Raw genomic sequence first — 23,237 nt, forward strand, 5'->3', positions numbered from 1 at the left:
TTTTTTTTTTTTAATTATTCTGTCACTATACACAGCTGTGTGCAGGACTGAATGACCTCATTCATTTTACCATATAGGATAAGTTCAAACTAGACGTTTTTCCGGTGTTTTTTTCGGCAGCAAAACCTAACCTCTTGACAGGAAAGAAGCTGCAGAAAAAAGCATGTTGTCTTTGTTTTTTTTCTTGCGTTATTCTTGGGGTTTTGATGCTGTTTTGGCCTGCGAGACTTGTCTTTTGTGCATGCTGATAAAGTGTAGTGTTGAAAAAAAAAAAAAAGTCCTGTTCCAAAGATTCAGGTTTCGGCACAAAAAAACACAGCAAAACATGATACCTGCGTTTTTCGTGTGTTTCGTCAGTGTTTTTTCACCATCCATTCAAGTCAATGGGTGAAAAACGCTGAAAGAAGTGACATTCTCCACTGTGCTAAAAACAAAGCAAAGCACAAAATACCGTATTTTTCGGACTATGAGACGCACTTTTTTCCTCCAAAAATGTGGAGGAAAATGGGGGTTGCGTCTTATAGGCTGGATGTACCAGGTGGGGAGCGGCAGCGACGGAGCAGGGGGTCACAGGAGGTAGGAGCCAGCGGCTGCGGCTAACTCCTATGCCTGCTGCTAAAGAGAAAAGAATATTCACTGCATTCCACGCCCATGGGAGTGGAAAGCAATGAATATTCACTTATATTTAACCCCTTCACTACCAAGGGTGGTTTGCACGTTCATGACCGGGCCAATTTTTACAATTCTGACCACTGTCCCTTTATGAGGCAATAACTCTGAAACGCTTCCATGGATCCCGGTGATTCTAACATTGTTTTCTCGTGACATATTGTACTTCATGTTAGTGGTAAAATTTCATTCAACTAACTTGTGTTTATTTGTGAAATAAAAAAGAAATTTGGCGAAAATTTTGAAAATTTTACAATTTTCCAACTTTTAATTTTTATGCCCTTAAATCACAGAGATACGGCACTCAAAAAACGTAATAAATAACATTTCCCGCATGTTTACTTTACATCAGCACAATTTTGGAACCAAAATTTTTTTTTGTTAGGAAGTTATTAGGGTTAAAAGTTGACCAGCGATTTCTCATTTTTGCAACACCATTTTATTTTTACAGACCACATCACATTTTAAGCCACTTTGAGGGGTCTATATGATAGAAAATACCCAAAACTGACACCATTCTAAAAACTGCACCCCTTAAGGTGCTCAAAACCACATTCAAGAAGTTTATTAACCCTTCAGGTGCGTCACAGGAATTTTTTGAATATTTAAAAAAAAAATGAACATTTAACTTTTTTTCACAAAAAAAAAACTTCAGGTTCAATTTTTTTATTTTACCAAGGGTAACAGGAGAAATTGGACTGGAAAAGTTATTGTGCATTTTGTCCTGAGTACGCTGATACCTGATATGTGGGGGGGAACCACTGTTTGGGCGCATGACAGAGCTCAGAAGGGAAGGAGCACCGTTTGACTTTTTCAATGCAAAATTGGCTGGAATTCAGATCGGACGCCATGTCGCGTTTGGAGAGCCCCTGATGTACCTAAACAGTGGAAACCCACCACAAGTGACCCCATTTTGGAAACTAGACCCCCAAGGAACTTATCTAGATATGTGGTGAGAACTTTGAACCCTCAAGGGTTTCACAGAAGTTTATAACATACAGCGGTACAATTAAGAAATCAAATTTTTTCCACAAAAATGATCTTTTCACCCCCAATTTTTATTTTCCCAAAGGTAACAGGACCCTAAGACTATGTGCCCACGTAGCGTTTCTCAAGCAGAATTTTCCTGAGCAGAAACGCACACCCTCTTCCCCAGAAAACGCATGCAGTTTTTGACGCGCTTTTGTAAGCGTTTTCACAAGCTTTTTCCAAAGCGTTTTTGCCAATTCAATTGATGGTATGCAGAATCGCGTGCGATTATGCAAAATGAATGAACATGCTGTGTTTTTTACCGTTAAGCGATTCCGCAGCAGTAAAAAACGCACCATTGGAACAACATGTGCGGAATCAATTATAATTTCATTGGATGCTTTTCTTAAGCGTTTCCGCAGCAGAAACGCTTGTCTAAAAGCGCTGCGGAAACGCTTAAAAAACGCTACGTGGGCGCACAGCCTAAAAATTATTGTGCAATTTGTCCTGAGTACGCTGATGCCCCATATGTTGGTGTAAACGACTATTTGGGCGCATGGCAGAGCTCGGAAGGGAAGCAGCGCCATTTGACTTTTTTGACTGGAATTGAGATCGGACACCATGTCGCGATTGGAAAGCCCCTGATGTACCAAAACAGTGGAAACTCCCAACAAATGACACCATTTTGGAAACTAGACCCCCTAAGGAACTTATCTAGATGTGTGGTGAGCACTTTGAACCCCCAAGGGCTTCACAGAAGTGTATAATGCCCGGGCGTGAAAATAAAAAAAATCATATTTTTTCCACAAACATGATCATTTAGTCCCCAATTTTTGTATTTTCCCAAGGGTAACAGGAGAAATTGGACCCCAAAAGTTGTTGTCCAATTTGTCCTGAGTATGCTGATACCTCATATGTGGGAGAAAACTACTGTATGGGCACACGTCGGGGCTTGGAAGGGAAGTGTCACGTGGACCCGTCCTGTGTGACACGGCTCGTAGGCCGGTAACTAAAACAACAAGACAAGGGGTAGGGAAACAGTTACAGCGGTGGGCTCTGCGATAGGGAAAGGGGACATGAAGACCTCCTGCACTCCCCTGAGTCAGTGTCCCTAATGCTCCTAACATTCCCTATGCCGGTTCCGCACCGGGCGCCGATCACGAACCTGTTGCCCTAGCACACCCTACACCTATCCCTTGCTAGGGAGCTGGGTGGCGCAGGCACTGGCCCCACCGCTGTACTAATACACACTAAGGAGAAAACACAAACGGGGAAACACAACTTAGCTTTACTCTGTTGCACTTGCTCCTGGCAACAGTCCACCACCAGCATGCAGCTCTCCTCCTGAATCACTGCCACCAAGCTCTGTAAGATGCTAAGGAAATCCCCTATGACTCCTTTCACACCAGGCTCTGTAAGAGCTGCTCTCCAGCTCCTTCCTCCACCAAGGATGGTTGAAATGAACACTATCACCAACACTGATAGCAACACCTGAATCTTTTTTATAGGAAGAGCCAGCAATCACACCTTCTTTACATCAAATGCACTAAACTAAAGAAACTAGAGTGCAATGACACTCACCACCACCGTGGGGAAAACTTAGCACAAACGACACACAGTGCAATAATCCTAATGACTACCGGGGGCAAAAACACCTTAAGCACAGCTTAGGGAAAAAAAAAAGTTACCTGTGCTTTATATCAGTCATGATCCAGCATGGATCATGACAGTACCCTCCCCTTAATGAGGGGCCTCTGGACCCTCAAGACCGCTCCCCATCAGGGAACCACCTACAGAGGGGACGCCCAGATCCAAAGTTCACCCCTGCAACTACCTGCACCTCAGGTTTATGACAAACGAGCCCACTGGTATTGGCAACGTATGACATCTCCGAAGCTCTGACCTGAGGAACGGGTTGTGTTTGTGTATATTTGGTATGAGCTGGTAACACTCCACAACACACTTCCACTGGATGTATTTTGGTGGCCACCCATACACGCTCATTCACACACAGGTCCGGACCTGAACGTTTATTGCCACTCGTTCGTTTGTCACCACTTGGAGAACTCTTTCTGGGATTGACAACAGAGGCGTCCCCCTGTGTCACCACACTCACACCCCCGCACCTCACCAAGGGGTACACCACCCTCCCACCCCTTCCACCACGAGGTCTGCGCCTCCCAGGGTTGTCCAATGGCGAGGGTTGAGACTTGCCCCTACTCTCCTGCAGCACATCTGCTGCCCTCACCGGAGAGGAAGGGGTCCGTTGAAGAGAGATGGCAGAGACAGTAGTCCCTAGGCAGCAGCCCTCACACGAGTGCCCCCAGCTGACCACTTCCCTCACCCACCAATCTATTACCGGGTTGTGTCTCTTCAGCCAAGGGAGGCCTAAAACAATAGGTACTGGCATTCTCTCCAAGACGTAGCATGACAAGGACTCCTCATGATGTCCTATACACAGCTGGATATTCTCTACGTCCTTGGTCAAGCTCCCCTGGCTCAGTGGAACAGAGTTTATGGCCCAGACGCTTATAGGCTGAGCTAGCGTCCTACACCTCAGACCATGAGTCTGGACAAAGCGAGCATCCACCAGACTGCCTCCTGCTCCACTGTCCACAAACACCGGTATCACCTCCGGTACCCCGCCAGCCAAGACCTCTGCTGACATGGTACTTTGGGAGGGCAAAATGGAGGAAATGTATACTCCCTGGTCGCCTCCCTCCAAGCGACCAGGGGAATGCGGCTTCTCAGATGGCACAGATAATTTGGCACGCAATGGGCAAGCCTTCAGGACATGACCAGTCTGCCCACAGTACGAACATGCCGACACCACTCCCTGAACCGTAGGCAGCTCTGTACACAAACTAGCTCCTCCTACTTGCATAGGTTCGTCAGGAGACTTGGCATGAACTGGGCAGGCTCTCATAAAATAAAATGGCCAGGCTTCCCACAGGAAAAGCATACCCCCCCACCACGACGAGCCGCAGGCACCCCCTTTTTTGTATTAACAACACCGGGCTGTCTGGGTTCCTCCGTCCGCACTGGTGGGTCCTTCTCCCTAGCGAGGACATCAGGGGGCACTTTTTGTATATGTTTCTCCATAAGGCGTCTACCCGGATGGCAAGGGACATGGCGGCCTCCAGCGACCTGGGGGCGGCGTACTGCACCAGAGTATCCTGCAACTTTGGAGACAGACCCTGCACAAATTGACTAAGTGCAGCAATCCACTGAGTGTCAGTGGCCCACCTCCTAAACTCTGAGCAGTACTCCTCAGCAACCCGGGCTCCCTGTTTACACCTACGGAGTCGGGATTCCGCCAGGGCGACGCCATCAGGATCCCCATACACTAGCGCCAAAGCCGCAAAAAACTCGTCCACTGACTCTAATGATGATGAATCGTCCGGCAGGGAGAAGGCCCAGGATTGGGGATCCCCCTTAAGGAGGGACATAATGATTCCCACCTGTTGCTCTTCACTCCCTGATGAACGAGGGCGCAGTCTGAAATATAATTTGCAGGCTTGCTGAAATACCAAGAATTGATCTCTCCCTCCAGAAAACCTGTCAGGGTGGGATATCTTGGGTTCTGGCTGAGCCTGTCTTTGAACCAAGCCCCCAAAGCCCACCAAAAGCTGCAGTTGCTGCACCAACTCACCGCGCAGCCCCCTAATCTCATTAATAAGGGTCTGCAGCAATTGGGCAAAGGGCTGAACTGGGTCCATGGCTCAGCAGAAAAAAAAGTTAGGTTGGTGATAAATGTCACGTGGACCCGTCCTGTGTAACGCGACCAGCCGGCCGGTAACTAAAACAACAGGACGCGGCACGTGATACTGTCCTGTGAGACACAGCTTGCAGGCCGGTGACTAAAACAACAAGACAAGGGGTAGGGAAACAGTTACAATGGTGGGCCCTGCGATAGGGAAAGGGGACGTGGAGACCTCCTGCACTCCCCTGAGTCAGTGTCCCTAACGCTCCTAACGTTCCCTATGTCGGTTCTGCACCGGGCGCCGATCACGAACCTGTCGCCCTAGCACACCCTACACCTATCCCTTCCTAGGGAGCTGGGTGGCGTAGGCACTGGCCCCAGCGCTGCACTAATAGACACTAAGGAGAAAACACAAACAGGGAAACACAACTTAGCTTTACTCTGTTGCACTTGCTCCTGGCAACAAAGTCCACCACCAGCATGCAGCTCTCCTCCTGAATCACTGCAACCAAGCTCTGTCAGAGCTAAGGAAATCCCCTATGACTCCTTTCACACCAGGCTCTGTCAGAGCTGCTCTCTAGCTCCTTCCTCCATCAAGGATGGTTGAATTGAACACTATCACCAACACTAATAGCAACACCTGAATCTCTTTTATAGGAAGAACCAGCAATCACACCTGCTTTACATCACATGCACTAAACTAAAGAAACTAATGTAGAGTGCAATGACGCTCACCACCACGGGGGGGAAAACTTAGAACAAACGACACACAGTGCAATAATCCTAATGGCCACCGGGGGCAAAAACACCTTAAGCACAGCTTAGGGAAAAAAAAGGTTACCTGTGCTTTATATCAGTCATGATCCAGCATGGATTATGACAGGAAGTAATGACGTTTTGGAATGCAGACTTTGATGGAATGGTCTGCGTTTGGAGAGCCTCTGATGTGCCTAAACTATTCAAACTCCCCACAAGTGACCCCATTTTGGAAACTAGACCCCCTAAGGAACTTATCTAGATGTGAGGTGAGCACTTTGAACCCCCAAGTGCTTCACAGAAGTTTATAACGCCCGGTCGTGAAAATAAAAAAATCATATTTTTTCCACAAAAATGATATTTTTGCCCCCAATTTTTTATTTTCCTAAGGGTAACAGGAGAAATTGGACCCCAAAAGTTGTTTTGCAATTTGTCCTGAGTAGGCTGATACACCATATGTGTTAGGAGTCAGATTTCTGCCTCTCCTTTGCTGAAATCTAGGTCCTCACATTCTGCAGTCTCCTGCTCTTCTGCTGTAGAGGAGACTGCGGCAACTCTCTCCAGAGGCTAAGTCCTTTACTCCTGCATCTCAGCATGCTCAGGAGACGAACTCCCATTGGAGTTCGGGAGTCAGGTGTTCAGGTCCTGTGTCGGATCCTATTGGCTCCTCTTGGAGACCTGGAGATTTCCAGAAGGTCCCGTTCGCTATAAAAAGCGCGCATGGCTGTTCCGCCATGCGCTAGTATATTCATACTTGCTGCTGTATGTTTGTGGATGGATGCATGGACTGGTGAATGACTCATCTGAAACCCCCATTCCTCTGATACTACGTTTGTGAGAGTGACTGAGTTATTGCCAGCATCAGCTCCAGCACGCCATTTGCTCCATTGCCTCAGCAGCTTAGCGTCTGTCACTGCACCTGCGTTATCAGCGGTGTCACTGGGCGGCACTATCCACGCCGCGCTGCAGTAGCAGCTTATTTGCGCGTTTGCGGTTGCAACGCTGTGCACACTGGTTTTCACGGTAGGTCTCTTCGGGTGTAGTGCGGTTTTATTTAACTACTCCGGTGACCGTCTACCGTGTGTGTGCCGCTGAGTACCTGTGCTGCTAACAGGCTCAGCGTACTGTGTTCTTTAAGTTGTTTCAGCAGCTCTGTGCCTATAACAGAGACTGCTAGGTGCACCTGGGTGACATTGAACCCTGTGCACATTACCGCCAGATTGCTCTGTCGTCACCTAGCTGCGGGTTTTTCCATCCTCCGCACGGTGGACCCCGAGTGGTGAAGCCACTTTATTTATATTTTTATTTAGTGTCTTCCGCCATTCCTAACAATATGTGGGGGTAAAACACTGTTTGGGCGCATGGCAGAGCTCGGAAGGGAAGGAGCACAGTTTGACTTTTTCAGCGCAGAATTGGCTGGAATTGAGATCAGACACCGTGTTGCATTTGGAGAGCACCGGATGTGCCCAAACAGTGGAAACCCCTAATTCTAACTCCAACCCTAACCCCAACACACCCCTAACCCTAATCTCAGTCCTAACCCTAGCCCTAACCCTAATGGGAAAATGGAATTAAATACATTTTTTTAATTTTATTATTTTCCCTAACTAAGGCTGTGTGCACACGCTGCGGATTTTGCTGCGGTGTACAGTACCATGATTCCCTATAGGAATCAAAAACCGCAGTGCAGACGGTGCGGAATTTTCCGCACGGGTTATCTGCAGTTTTCAATCCGCAGAAAGAATTGACATGTCAATTCTTTCTGCGGATTCCCCTGCGGTTTACCATCTCCTCCTTTGAGGAGATGAAAAACCGCAGGGCCAAACCGCAGAGCAATCCGCAGGTAAAACCGCAGGTATTTTGACCTGCGGTTTCACTTGCGGATTTTACAAAATCCGTGTGGATGAATCCGCACCTAATCCGCAGCGTGTGCACACAGCCTAAGGGGGTGATAACGGGGGGTTTGATTTACTATTTATGGCGGTTTTTATTTTTGGCCGCTGTCGCACGCTAAAAGACGCTTTTTATTGTAAAAATAGTTTTTGCATCACCACATATTGAGAGCTATAATTTTTCCATATTTTGACCCACCGAATCATGTGAGGTCTTATTTTTTGCGGGACGAGTTGACGTTTTTATTGGTATCATTTTTGGGCACGTGACATCTTTTGATAGCTTTTTATTCCAATTTTTGGGACGCAGAATTAACAAAAACCAGCGTTTCATGAATTTCTTTTGGGGGGTACGCTTATACTGTTCCGCTTGCCGTAAAATTGATAAAGCGGTTTTATTCTTCGGGTCAGTATCGTTACAGCGATACCTCAGTTATGTCATTTTTTTATGCTTTGGCGCTTTTATGGAATGAAAACAATTTTATATAAAAAATAATTATTTTTGCACCGCTTTATTCTGCGAGCTATAACTTTTTTTATTTTTTCGCTGATGATGCTGTATGGTGGCTCGTTTTTTGAGGGAAAAGATGACGTTTTCAGCGGTACCATGGATATTTATATGCATCTTTTTGATCGCGCGTTATTGCACTTTTTGTTCGGCAGTATGATAATCAATCATTATTTTTTGCTTCGTTTTTTATTTTTATTTTTTAAGGGGTTCGCTTAAGGGGTTAACTAATGAGACAGTTTTATAGGGCGGGTCGTTACGGACGCGGCGATACCAAATATGTGTACTTTTATTGTTTTTTTTTTTTTTTATTTCCAAAAAATGAATTATATATATATATATTTTTTTTTAATTTATTTGGCGACTTTTTTTTTTTTTTTTTAACTTTATTACATTGTCCCAGGGGGGACATCACTGTCCTGTGACAAATCGCTGATCTGTCAGATCGCTGTGACAGATCAGCAATCTGTCACAGGCAGTGCTGCAGGCTTCCTCATGCTGGCGCTTTGCAGGTATGAGGAAGCCGGCTCCCTGCAGGCCCCCGAAGGTCCCCGTCGCCATATTGGATCCGGGGACCTGCAGGGAAGGAGCCCCCGCAGCAGCGCTGCACATTGCGCTGCTGTGGGGTGCTCAGGGAAGCACGGAGGGAGCCCCCTCCCTGCCGATGCTTCCCTTTAACCCCCGGTACACCGCGATCGTGTTTGATCACGGTGTGCCAGGGGTTAACGTGTCGGGAGCGGTCATTATGCCGGGTGTCAGCTGTGATAATCAGCTGACACCCGGCCGCGATCAGCTGCGCTAACCACATGAGCGCAGCTGATCGCATTAGACGTAATATTCCGTTCATGGGAATTAGGTCCCAGGTCACATGGAGGGAATATTACGTCCATTGTAGGAAAGGGGTTAATACATCCTGGTCCCATCCTTATCCTGGTATGATTGGCCCCCATTCGCATCCTGGTTTGCATGCTGCCAGGTGGTCACATGTGCCCACTAGAGAAATGAATATTCACTGCGCTCCACTCTCATGGCCGTGGAATGCGGTGAATATTCATTCCCTTTAGTAGTGGGTACATCTGAACACCGGCAACTGCAGGAAGCGGGGAGTAACCTAATGCTGTGGGACTGGATTGAGCGGGTAAAAGGCATGTTGAGGATGCAACCAATGACCACTGCTATGCAGGCAAAAGTTGCTGTGATGGCCCTGGCCAGTGAGGCATGATGTTCTGTAATTAATTCCCCTCATGAACAGGAAACTCTGAACAAGGTGTTGCAGATTTTGGAGGAGATGCATGGGGATCCCACCAACATTGGGGAATTGTGTATGCGTCTGTTTCACTGTATCACTGTGTCCAGAGGGAGGGGGAGTCAGTGACTCAATACATTAATGCGCTGTAAGAGGTGATCGTGTATATTGCCAAACGGGACAATATGGGGGAAAAATGAGTGGTACCCCCCGATGTGACACTGATGGATCAGTTTGTGGCGGGCCTCAGAGATGCGTCGCTTAAGCAAGCTCTATGAGAGAGCCTGCGTACCAAACCGCGTATGACCTTCTTAGAAATTGGGGCGGAACCTCATGTGAGAGAGCAGGAACAGGGGACGGCAGCCTTGGCAGGGATAGTCCGGAGCAATGATGTACCCACTTTGCGCACAACTGAACCAGAATGGGCTCGGGAGATCTGGAAGGAAATACGGGAAATGCGGGAAGAGTGGTCCAGCCTTAGAAGAGCTCCTGCTGTAGCCCAAACACGCCCAGAGATCCGACTCTGAGATGGGGACGGTCCCTACCTCAGCAGCCATTAAACTGGTGGGCTTCGTGGCTGGGGGACACCACCCGGAGGCTAAAAGACCAAGGAGGAGAGAGGGCAGTTCCGAAAGTTTAATCTCAATGAGTCCTACTGTCTGGGTGGATGTGAATGGGCGGGTCGTCCGTTGTTTAATTGATACCGGATTGCAAGTGACCACCATGCCAGAAGCATATTTTAGACGCCATTTCCCTGAAGTGTCGTGGCTGGAGTGGGGCCCAGTGATCAGGCTGACGGTGGCTAATCAGCTGCCCATCCCGTCCGTAGGAGTGGTCTGGGTGGAGATTAAAGTGTGCGGAAAAGTTGTGGGCCGAAAGGGGGTCGTGTTAGTCACCGGAGATGTCGGCAATGGTCCTGTGGTGACTCTAGGGATGAATGCACTGAAAGAAATTGGAACTCTCTTGATCAGTGAGCCGCAGGAGGCTTTTCTGGACTGTTGTAATCTGCGAACTCCCCAGAGGAAGGTATTTCAGTAACTGATGTGGGCGGCCCACGCCCAAGAAACGTCAAGCGAAGGGAAAATTCTGGGAAAGGTGATTGTTCCTGCAGCTGCTATATTCACTCTATCGCCTAGCCAGACCATGCTCCCGTTACCCGCATGAGCCTGTACTCCGCTCGAATGGGTGGAGGTGCAGATAGAGCTGACAGCAGTGGATCAAGTACCGCCAGGGCTCCTCGTTGCTAGAACATTGGCCACAGTTCATGATGGTAACGTTTTGGTGTGGTGCGTCAACCTGGGAGAAGATAATCTCACCCTTTCACCTAAGAGTGAAGTGGCTCAGGTACTGGGGATGTCGGAAGAGGTGGTGCAACCAGAGGAAATACAGTTGGCAGTAATGCAAGGAAATCCATGAACTCTAGCTGTTACAATGACACTGGAGCATCCAGCTGGAAGCATGTAGGAGGATCATAGAATCTTGGAGCAGATGTGGGCCAAATTGACGGGACAATCACCACAACAGGTGCAACAGGTAGAGGTGGTGCTGGAATGCTATCAGGATGTCTTTGTTCACCATGAAGATGAATTCGGGTGCACCCAGGCTATCGCCCATGAGATTTCCAGGGGAAGTGCAGCACCAGTCCGTGAAAGACACCGACAGATACCGCCTCAGATGTACCAGGAAGTGAAGAAGATGCTTGTCCACATGCTGCAGAGCGGAGTCATATGGGAGAGTCAGAGCCCGTCAGTGGCTCCCATTGTTTTAGTCTGAAAGAATGACAGAACCCTGCGCTTCTGCCTTGATGACAGACAACTAAATGCTTGTATGGCGCGGGACTCTTATCCATTGCCCAGAACATAGGAATCATTGTCTGTCTTGGGAAAGGCAAAGTATTTCTCATCCCTGGATCTGGCTAGCGGGTACTGGCAGGTGCCCATGGCTGAACACGACTGACCAAAGACAGCGTTTATACTGCCAATGGGATTGTTTGAGTTTAATAGGATGCCCTTTAGCCTGACCAACGCTCTCAGAACGTTTCAGCGGTTGATGGAAAGGTGCTTGGGGGTCTTGAAATTTGAAGCAACACTCATCTATCTAGACGATATCATTGTCTATGCGGCCACCTTTGAAGAACACCTTCAGTGGCTGGAACAAGTTTTGAGTTGGCTACGAAGTCACGGCTTGAAGGTGAAGCCCTAAAAATGTCAACTCTTTCACAAACAACTTAAGTATCTCGGACACATTGTATCCGCAGAAGGAGTAAAGCCTGCGCTTGAGAAAATAACGGCTGTGCAAGAATGGCCCACCCCAACGACAGTGAAGGATGTGCGGGCCTTCTTGGGGCTTACAGGATACTACCGAAGGTTCATGAAGCATTTCCCACATCTTACCATTCCACTGCTGGAACTATTGAAGGGAGTGCCAGCTGGTGCAAAGAATCAAACTATCCAATGGGGAAGCAGACAGGAAGGAGCCTTCAGAGCCTTGAAAATGGCCTTGACAGAAGCTCCAATACTTGCTTATGCGGATTTCTCATAACCTTTCATCCTTCACACTGATGGAAGTCTACATGATCTGGGGGCCGTTCAAATGCAAGAAGAAAAGGAATGAGTGATAGCCTATGCGAGCCGGTTCCTTCACGACTCGGAACGGAACCCGGACAATTATAGTTCTTTCAAGCTGTAACTGTTGGTGTTGGTGTGGGCAATGATTGAAAAGTTTGCAGAATATTTGTCAGGGTCTGATGTCTTGGTACGGACCGATAATAATCCCCTGGCTCACTTGGAGAATGCAAAATTGGGAGCTTTGGAACAACGATGGATGGCCCGCATGGCGAAGTATTGATACAAGATCGCTTACCGGGTTGGGGCCGAGAATACACACGCTGATGCTCTCTCAAGAGTGACTCATGAGCGGCATGAACGTGACCGAGATGAAGAATTGGAGGCCGAAGAGCTTCCTGGTTTCCAGGACCCTACTAGGTCGAAGGTGGCGACGCAGGGACAGATCAGAGAGACACCCAAGGAGCTGGTGCTGGGATGACCTCGGGTTGACTGGGTGCAGCTGCAGCAAACCGATAAGGAGCTTGCCCATGTGAGACAGTGGGTAGCTATGAAGCAACTTCCAAGTCGGCGAGAGGACGCTCAGGGGCTCTGCAGATTTTGAGGCAGTGGGAGCGACTGCAGTTGATGGTGGATTGCTATACAGAAGAGTACAGTAAGCACGAGAACTTGGGGTCACCTGGCAAGTGCTGCTTCCAGAGCAGACGATCGGTGTGGAGGCCCATGAGAGAGGTGCTCACTTTGGTCCGAAGAAGATGTTCCAGTGGTTGCAGAAGCTGGTGTATCACCCTCGATTGAGGACTGCAGTGGGGAAGGTTTGTCAAAAATGCTGAAGCTGCGAGCTAGCTAAACCTCCAGAACAAAGGACCCCCAACGCAGACCATTGTAACTTCTGCTCCTCTATAGCTACTGATTGACTATCTAGCCATAGGTCCGGCCCATTTGGGGTAAGAACATTGTCTGGTGATGACCGATCACTTCAAGTTTGCGGTCAGCTGCACAGGCCATTTGCCAAGACTTCATCGAAGTGTACGGCTACCTGAAAAGGATCCATTCTGACCAAGGTGCTTGCTTCCAAGGACGGGTGATGGAGGAGCTACATCGTTCGTACCGGATTGAGAAGTCAAGGACCACGCCATATCATCCTCAGAGGAATGGAACTTGTGAGCGTTTCAATCGAACGTTGATCCAGATGCTGAAAACACTAGAGGAATATCGGAAAATACGATGGCCTGAGTTCGTGGCCGAATTGTTCTGAGTGTACAACAATCGTGTGCACAGTACAACAGGATATACCCCGTATACCTTGCTGTTCGGGTGGAAGGGACAATAGATCACCGAGCTGGAGATGGACCCAGAAGAAGACTACCCACGGTTGGGGGTGTCTTCCTGGGTCTGGGAGCACTGACATCAATTACAGACTCTTCGATGGCTGGTGCAAACGAAGTTCAGAGAGCTCAGACACCACAAAACAACGCCCATTTGAGGGACAGCTCTGAGGGCAGGAGATCGGATGTTGATCCGGGACAAGCGGCCCCGTGGAAAACTGGAACATCGATGGGAGAAGACCCTGCATCGGGTGAAACGACGAGTCGGTTCTGACGGCCCAGTGTATGAAGTCCAACCTGAACGAGAGGAAGGGGTGCCTACCAGGATAGTCCATTGCAGCATGTCGCGGCCCTGTCTGTCACAGAGTCCTGAGGAGGAAGAAAGAGTGCTAGACATCTCTGAAGCGCCTACTCCAAACGTTCGTGACTATGGTGAAGAAGAGACACTCGCCTCTCCCCCAGACTTGAATAATTCATTGTTTACCAGCCCCAGAGAAGTGAACATAGAGGTGCCCATGCCTGAAGCAACAAAGATAGCAAATTCCCCAGATCACAACATATCCTCGTATCCTGTCAGTCAACCTGATTTACGCCGGTCAGAGTGGACGACAACTGGAGTACCTCCCACTCGTTACGAACAACATCAATTTATCTGGCAATGAATCAGTCAAGGAGTGGAAGAATGTGAATGCCTGATGAAAGAGCTCTCGCCCATGGAATGGTGAGTTAAAGGAGAGCGGGAGTGTAAGGAGGAAGACCGAAAATGATGACCGGTGCAGTGCCGGGTCCAGAACTGCCGAGGCTGCATCCAGTGTTGCAGGGGGGAAAGAATGGGGAACCGGACAGGACCCATGACCTGGTGGGAGGGGGCGTGGTGAGCCGGAGGATGAAGAGATGTTGAAGTGTGGGAAAAATCAGAAGGTTCCCGCCTTAGGAAGGAGCAGTCAGGAGCATACTGCGCTCTTCAGAGAAAGGGAATGTGCGGAGTTGAGACCCAGGAGAGGCTTAGTGAGGAATCTCAGGAAAAATTGAGCGTGCAGAGCATCGGGCGCCCAGCTAAGCAACGTGGTTGGGTTGCTTTGGGGAGCAAGTATCCTGTGCCGGATTGTAAGTTGTGTTCTCCACCATTGTCGGGCATGCAGCAGAATGCTTTACAGATTAAAGGACTAGGGGCTCAATGGGCAGAACCGGTGACCGCCTGTTGCCGCCAGAAGCAAGATTGAGTGTTGGGTGGAATAGGTCTGAAGACACAGTGTCAGCTGTCGCCGGGATTTCATCACTCTTCAGACTGCCTGTGACTAAGGACCAACGAAGTCACAGTAAGTGGAGTTTAATAACAAGACTGTTGTGTTATATGCAATCTTACTGTTAATCCTCTTATCTTCTTGTTGACTCCCTGCGAGGAGTTCTATTGCTATAAACTAAATCACATTTTGGTTATTTTTTGCTCAGCATTCTCTGCATTGCTGCATCCTCGTATCTGCTTACACATGCATGCCAGGATAGGGAGGAGAGGGGCCATGCATACCAGGATAGGGATGAGAGGGCCCATACATAACAGGATGGGGATGAGGAGACCATGCATGCCAGGATAGGGATGAGGAGGCCATGCATGCCAGGATAGGGGATGAGGGGGGCATGCACACCAGGATGGGGATGAGAGGGGTCATGCATACCAGGATTATGGATGGGAGATATGTATCACCGATGTGGCTGCCTCGGTGATGTGAAATCTGGCAAGAAGGTTCCAGCACTGATTTTAATGGGCCCGGATATTAAGAATGACTGGGACACAGAACTCATCTCCTTCCTGAGCGGTATGATGGCTGGACATTCTCATCTTGATTGTACTTGGGTATAATTGTTTGTACAGATGAACAAGGCACATTCATGTATCTTGAAATTGTACCCAAGGATTAGTCAGACTTGTGCAAATCCACAAATCTTTTCCTGATATCTTGGCTGATGTCCTTACACTTTCCCATGATGCTACACAAAGAAACAGTGTGTTTCAGGTGTGCATTGAAATACATCCACAGGTGTGTCTCTAATTAACTCAGATGTTGCCAAAAAAACAGAAGCTTCCACACACATGACATCATCATATGGGCAGTCCAGAATTGTTTAAGGCATAGTAATCTTAGTGTATGTAAACTTTTGACTTTGCAGTAAAAAATAAAAATGCCTTAAAACATTCTCTGTCTCTTATTATTCTGGGATTTGGCAAATATTAATAATTATGGTAATCCTAACTGACCGAAAACGGGAAAGGTTTATTCTGATTTCATGTCAGATATTGAGAAAAACATGCAGATGTATCTTTTTATATAGTGTATGGAAACTTATGGTTTCAGAGGTATATACCGTATTTTTCGCTTTATAAGACGCACTTTTGTTCCCCCAAATTTTGGGGGAAAGTAGGGGGTGCGTCTTATAATCCGAATATACGGGGGAGGGGGGGTGTATATATATATGTACTGCAGGGTCCAGGGGAGGTGGGGGCAGCTTTGGAGCGGTGCTGTGAGCTGGTAAAAGCTGCCGGAGGGAGCCTTTGATCTCCTGCTCCCGCTCATATAATATGCACTGCCGCTGTCCATCACCATGGTGCTGAAACCGCACCACGGTGACTGGCTGGGGGAGCGGCGCATATTATAGCTGCCTGTGCCCTCCTTTGATCGCACATGATCACCTGTGTTAGATATCTCCCCCATGCTGCTGCCCATAGTAAAATAAAAAACTCTTTCCTTACCTCCTCCAGCGCTGATCTCCCAGTGTCTCTGCTGCCGCTGTCATCAGGCACGCAGAGATATCACTCTGCTGTGCTGATCACATGACCGGCACTGAGAACCAGGAAGTGGAGGAGGAGCTCAACACACTGAGGGAGACACGAGGAGGAACAGCGCTGAGAAGGTAAGGAAAGAGTTTATTTTACTAAAAGCAGCAGCATGGAGGCGATATCTAACACAGGGGGCCGTGTGTCAGCCACAGGGGGCCAGTGTGTCAGCCACAGGGGGCCAGTGTGTCAGCCACAGGGGGCCAGTGTGCCAGCCACAGGGGGCCGTGTGTCAGCCACAGGGGGCCAGTGTGTCAGCCACAGTGGGCCAGTGTGTCAGCCACAGGGGGCCAGTGTGTCAGCCACAGGGGGCCAGTGTGCCAGCCACAGGGGGCCGTGTGTCAGCCACAGGGGGCCAGTGTGTCAGCCACAGGGGGCCAGTGTGTCAGCCACAGGGGGCCAGTGTGTCAGCCACAGTGGGCCAGTGTGCCAGCCATAGGGGGCCGTGTGTCAGCCACAGGGGGCCGTGTGTCAGCCACAGGGGGCCAGTGTGTCAGCTACAGGGGGCCAGTGTGTCAGCCACAGGGGCCAGTGTGTCAGCCACAGGGGGCCAGTGTGTCAGCCACAGGGGGCCAGTGTGTGAGCCACAGTGGGCCAGCCACAGGGGGCCGTGTGTCAGCCACAGGGGGCCAGTGTGTCAGCCACAGGGGGCCAGTGTGTCAGCCACAGGGGGCCAGTGTGCCAGCCACAGGGGGCCAGTGTGTCAGCCACAGGGGGCCAGTGTGTCAGCCACAGGGGGCCAGTGTGTCAGCCACAGTGGGCCAGCCACAGGGGGCCGTGTGTCAGCCACAGGGGGCCGTGTGTCAGCCACAGAATCATAGAATCATAGAATCGTAGAGTTGGAAGGGACCTCCTGGGCCATCTGGTCCAACCCCCTGCTCAAAGCAGTATTCGCTAAATCATCCCAGTCAGATGTCTGTCCAGCCTCTGTTTGAAGACTTCCATTGAAGGAGAACTCACCACTTCTCGTGGCAGCCTGTTCCACTCATTGATCACTCTAACTGTCAAAAAGTTTTTTCTAATATCTAATCTGTGTCTCTTCCCATTCAGTTTCATCCCATTGCTTCTAGTCTTTCCTTGTGCAAATGAGAATAAAGTTGATCCTTCTACAATGTGACAGCCCTTTAGATATTTGTAGACAGCGATTAAGTCTCCTCTCAGTCTTCTCTTTTGCAAACTAAACATTACCAAATCCTGCAACCTTTCCTCATAAGACAGGGTTTGCAGACCGGTCACCATTCTGGTCGCTCTTTTCTGAACTTGCTCCAGTTTGTTGATGTCTTTTTTAAAATGTGGTGCCCAAAACTGGACACAATATTCCAGATGAGGTCTGACCAAAGAGGAGTAGAGGGAAATAATGACTTCACGTGATCTAGACTGTATGCTTCTGTTAATACATCCTAGAATTGCATTTGCCTTTTTTGCTGCTGCATCACACTGTTGACTCATATTCAGTCTGTGATCTATTAGTATACCCAAGTCTTTTTCACATGTGCTGTCACTTAGCCCTATTCCTCCCATTCTATATATGCTTTTTTCATTTTTATTGCCCAGATGTAGTACTTTGCATTTCTCCCTGTTAAAAACCATTCTGTTAGTTGCTGCCCACTTCTCCAGTTTATTTAAATCTTTTTGAATCCTCTCTCTCTCTTCTCTAGTATTAGCTATCCCTCCTAGCTTTGTGTCATCAGCAAATTTAATCAGTTTACCCTCAATTCCTTCATCTAAATCGTTGATAAAGATGTTGAACAATACAGGGCCCAGGACAGAGCCCTGTGGTACCCCACTTGAGACATTCTTCCAACTGGATGTGCAGCCATTTACGACACACTGGCCAGTGTGTCAGCCACAGGGGGCCAGTGTGCCAGTGTGTCAGCCACAGTGGGCCAGTGTGCCAGCCACAGGGGGCCGTGTGTCAGCCACAGGGGGCCAGTGTGTCAGCCACAGGGGGCCAGTGTGCCAGCCACAGGGGGCCAGTGTGTCAGCCACAGGGGGCCAGTGTGTCAGCCACAGGGGGCCAGTGTGTCAGCCACAGGGGGCCAGTGTGCCAGCCACAGGGGGCCAGTGTGTCAGCCACAGGGGGCCAGTGTGTCAGCCACAGGGGGCCAGTGTGTCAGCCACAGGGGGCCAGTGTGTCAGCCACAGGGGGCCAGTGTGCCAGCCACAGGGGGCCGTGTGTCAGCCACAGGGGGCCCGTGTGCCAGCACAAGGGGGCTATATTCAATATAAGGTGGCCATATCCAGATTAAGGGGGCTAATTTTAGGATGGGGGGCTATGAGGGACATATACCCTATATGATTTGTTAGACGGACACTGGCATTATAAGACGGACCCCATTTATTAAAAAATTCTCTATTCCTTCACCACATTTGGGGGTGCGTCTTATAATCAGGGGCGTCTTATAAAGCGAAAAATACGGTATTTGACTTATTTACATTTTTTCCTCTATTTTTTTAGTCCCCATAGGCCTGGGGAATAGTACCTGCGATTGTTTGATCACTTGTACTAGGTGGCTCAATGCTACTGTATTGCAGTGATCAGGGAGAGTGACATTCTGACATTCTTCCATGAAGATGCCGGCTGTGTAACCCGGCTCCTGAGCCCCTTCCATATAAGGGGACTGGAAATCGGACGTGCTATGTCAGGAAGGGGTTAATCCAGCATTAGTCAGACCTGAGTTGAGCTGGATTATTAAATATTCTGGATTATTGGATGTCATAGAAAATTCACTACTAACCCCTCCTTGACATGTGAAGTTTGGCGAGCAGGCTGCGAGTGATTTGTGATGGCTCAGGATCTGAGTGCGCTCCATACAGGGTGCAGGTGATTGGTGCAGGCTCAGGAGCTGCATGCGATCCATACAGGGTGCGGATGATTGGTGCAGGCTCAGGAGCTGCATGCAATCCATACAGGCTGCGGGTGATTGGTGTGGGCTCAGGAGCTGCGTGTGCTCCATACAGAGTGCGGGCTCAGGAGCTATGTGTGCTCCATACAGGGTGCGGGTGATTGGTGTGGGTTCAGGAGCTGCGTGCGATCTATACAGGGTGCGGGTGATTGGTGCAGGCTCAGGAGCTGCATCCAATCCATACAGGCTGCGGGTGATTGGTGCGGGCTCTGGAGCTGCGTGTGCTCCATACAGGGTGCAGGCTCTGGAGCTGCGTGTGCTCCATACAGGGTGCGGGCTCAGGAGCTGTGTGCGCTCCATACAGGGTGCCAGTGGCAGGTGTGGGTTCAGGAGCTGCATGTGCTGGATACCGGGTGCGAGTGATTGGAGTGGGCTCAGGAGCTGTTTGCGATCCATACAGGATGAGGGTGATTGGTGCGGGCTCTGGAGCTGCGTGTGCTCCATACAGGGTGCGGGCTCAGGAGCTGTGTGTGCTCCATACAGGGTGCGGGCTCAGGAGCTGTGTGCGCTCCATACAGGGTGCCAGTGGCAGGTGTGGGTTCAGGAGCTGCATGCGCTGGATACCGGGTGCGAGTGATTGGAGTGGGCTCAGGAGCTGTTTGCGATCCATACAGGATGAGGGTGATTGGTGCAGGCTCAGGAGCTGAGTGTGATCTATACAGGGTGCGGGTGATTGGTACTTGCTCAGGAGCTGCATGCGATCCATACAGGGTGTGAGTCTGTATTCTGACTCTCCATCTTCCTTTCTTGCAGGCGGATGTGCTGGCGAGACAGCTGCAGAAGAAGTGACACGCTATAATCAAATTACTCTCCACGTTTCGCCCCAGACTCCTGCCGTGCCTCTCTACCATCCCCTCACCCCTGCCGGGCATCGTTCACCAACCCGGGCATGGCTCGCCATGTTTGATTTCTGTCTGGGATTTACGGGACATTCCTCATCCGCCGTCCTCTAGGATCCAGCATTCATTACACATGAAGACACAGACCTCCGGTGTTTCCTCACTCATCGCCTTCTCCATTTTCCAGAGATTTTCATAAATAATTTCTGTGTATTTTCACTGTAGATGGCGCTGAGGGGGTTAATAATGGGACCTAGGAAATAAAATCCACATCTGGTAATAATGGTGTTTAGGTCTGTGTCTGTGCGCGTCTGGCGCTGTCCGCCACTAGGGGGAGCCCACTGCACATGTCTTACTATGGAGCTCGGTGTAGGCTCCAGTGGGGGGCGACCTGCTACACTATGGGGTCCCCAGGACCGCACATTACCAAAAACACTTCCAGTTAGGAAAAAATATTCAATTTGGACCAAATCGATTGGTTACAAATTAAGTGTCCTGAAAAGACGTCTAGTTGGAGTCTACAGTCCTCATAGAGGAAAGAAATGGAGGGGAGCGAAGGGGATAAATAATAATAAAAATAAAAAGATTATTGTCGCCTGAGTCTCCTCATCCCCCCCAGTGATAAACTGCAGTGTTAATGCCCCCTCCATCTGCTGTGCGATGCTGCCACCTGCTGGACACATGAGGTATGTGAAAGCTGAGTACTGGGCTTAGTAGGAAATGTGGATTATCTCTGCGCTGCTGCTGTCGGGTTCTAACAGGTTCTCAGGATGCAGTGACGAGACACGAGACAGGGTATGACTTGTATAAGGAACTTTTATAAATTGAAGCCACTAGGGCTATACTGAACAGACAAAACGGGGGAACAAGCAATCTGTCCTCGCAGGGACTCAATGAACTAAACGGTACTTTTTGTATAACTGCGAGTAACCTGGCTAGTATGGGTGATGGAGGCCAGACTATGGCCAAACTATAACACTTATTTTCTAGAGTCCACTTATCCTTCCATGCTCGCTCAGGATTGCAGATGCAGCCGCTTAGAGGTCGCTGTTGCGGCTACCTTGACGCCTCGATCTTCCGGGAAGGTTTGGGCTCGTCGGGCCCTGAAGAAACTATACCGGTGGGGCGTAACAGGCCCTGAAGAAACAATGCTGGTGGGGCACAACAGGCCCTGAGGAAACGGTGCCGGTGGGGCGCAACAGGCCCTGAAGAAACGATGCCGGTGGGGCGGAACAGGCCCTGAAGAAACAATGCCGGTGGGGCGCAACAGACCCTGAAGAAATGGTGTCGGTGGGGCGCAACAGGCCCTGAAGAAACAATGCCGGTGGGGCGCAACAGGCCCTGAAGAAACGATGCCGGTGGAGCGCAACAGGCCCTGAAGAAACGGTGTCGGTGGGGCGCAACAGGCCCTGAAGAAACAATGCCGGTGGGGCGCAACAGACCCTGAAGAAATGGTATCTGTGGGGCACAACAGGCCCTGAAGAAACAATGCCGGTGGGGCGCAACAGGCCCTGAAGAAACAATGCCGGTGGGGCGCAACAGGCCCTGAAGAAACGGTGTCGGTGGGGCGCAACAGGCCCTGAAGAAGCGATGCCGGTGGGGCGCAACAGGCCCTGAAGAAGCGGTGCTGATGGGGCGCGGTAATGACGCAGTCTCTAAATATAACCGTTCACCAATCTCTGCTCAGGGTCCCTTAGCAAACTGGACGGGGGCCTCTACTACCGCCTGTAGCGAGGTGGCGCCCCCTGGGGCCGGTGATGACAGGGCCGCAGCTGTGGGAGAAGGCAGGGGGGCAGTGTCCTGACCTCTGTAGAGGAATGGTCTGTCGTCGCAGCGGTCACCTGAGGTAGCCGCCTTGTCACAACAGGATGGGAAGCAGCGGGAGTGGCTGTATGGGAACGTATGTGGGAAGCGGCCGCCGGTGCAAGTCTCTCACGTGTCACTAGTCGGTGAGTCCGCAGCTTTCCTTTCACAGGCCCCTGTCGGTCTCTCCATAACACACCGTCTGCTCCCTCGGTCCTCTCTGTCTCACATGGCTTCCTGTCTGTTGTCCTGCTCTCTGTCAACTGCCACTTCAGCGCGCCCCCTGCTCCTTTTATGCTTGCCCCGCCCCCTGTTTCCCTGACCACTTCAGTCAAGCCTTTCCATTTACTGTCCTCCAAGTATCGTTCCCTCAGGAACCCTGATGGTGGTCCTCTGGGTACCTGTCCTTTCACTGTCTGGGAGTCCTCCTCCCCACACTCTCCCACCCTATAAGCTCGCCAGTCCTCGGGCGAGGGCCTTAGTCTATTGAGATCGGTCTGTAGAGGTTTCAATGTTCGTTGCCATATGAATTGATCTTGCTCTTATCGTTCAGGGGGTTTGCCGGCTGTTGACCACTCGGAGCGTCTAAGTTCGACTGAGGTAGAGTCGTCTGGGGTGGTGGACATCGGTGGGCTGGTTGGTGCGGGCGGGCTAATTGTGTCAGATTATTTATTACTGAGTGGAGGGGCTCCGAGTCCTGGGAGACAATCTTCGTCGTCGTCCGGGTCCCAACATACGGAAGACGGTTCAGATGTCGACGGGATAGACTCTGGTTGCTTCGGGTCGGAGGAAGTACATGGGCGTAACATATTACGATGCACAATATGAGTGGGCAGTGTTTCATCCTCCTCGGGTCGTATTTCGTACACCAGTCCGTCCGGATGGATACGGCGTAAGACCCGATAAGGACTTTCTTCCCAACGCGGCTCCAGTTTGTTCTGGGGGCGTTGATCTACCCGGTCCCCGCTTTGGAGGTGTGGAGGCGGCGTTGCATTCTTCCCTGGGTGCTCCCAGTCTTGGAGCTTGGTGTGTACAATTCGGTGAAGAGTTTGCAGCCGATGGCGATGATTTCGGACCCAAGATGACACTCCAGTCCAGGGCTGAAGCTCTTCGGGGTCTAATTCCACCTCCGTGATTCCTTTACCTTCTCGCTCAAACAACAGGGAATAGGGGGTATAGCCAGTCCCAGTCACTCGATGTACCCTATTGTTATAGACCCAA

General features: G+C 49.9%; 1 protein-coding gene across 1 annotated transcript in view; it reads left to right on the top strand.

The window, feature by feature from the left end:
• The window catches only part of LOC141098839 (progonadoliberin-2), a 98,418-nt gene extending 77,922 nt beyond the window's left edge, over positions 1–20,496 (top strand). The window contains exon 5 of the mRNA XM_073586804.1: positions 20,128–20,496. Coding sequence (XP_073442905.1) covers positions 20,128–20,163 — 36 coding nt within the window. The 3' untranslated portion in view covers positions 20,164–20,496. The remainder of the gene's footprint in view (positions 1–20,127) is intronic.
• The last annotated feature ends 2,741 nt before the right edge of the window (positions 20,497–23,237 follow it).

Source organism: Dendrobates tinctorius, unplaced genomic scaffold (genome assembly GCF_039654945.1).
Source record: "Dendrobates tinctorius isolate UK_male_01 unplaced genomic scaffold, ASM3965494v1 ptg000095l, whole genome shotgun sequence".
NCBI classification, from domain to species: domain Eukaryota; kingdom Metazoa; phylum Chordata; class Amphibia; order Anura; family Dendrobatidae; genus Dendrobates; species Dendrobates tinctorius.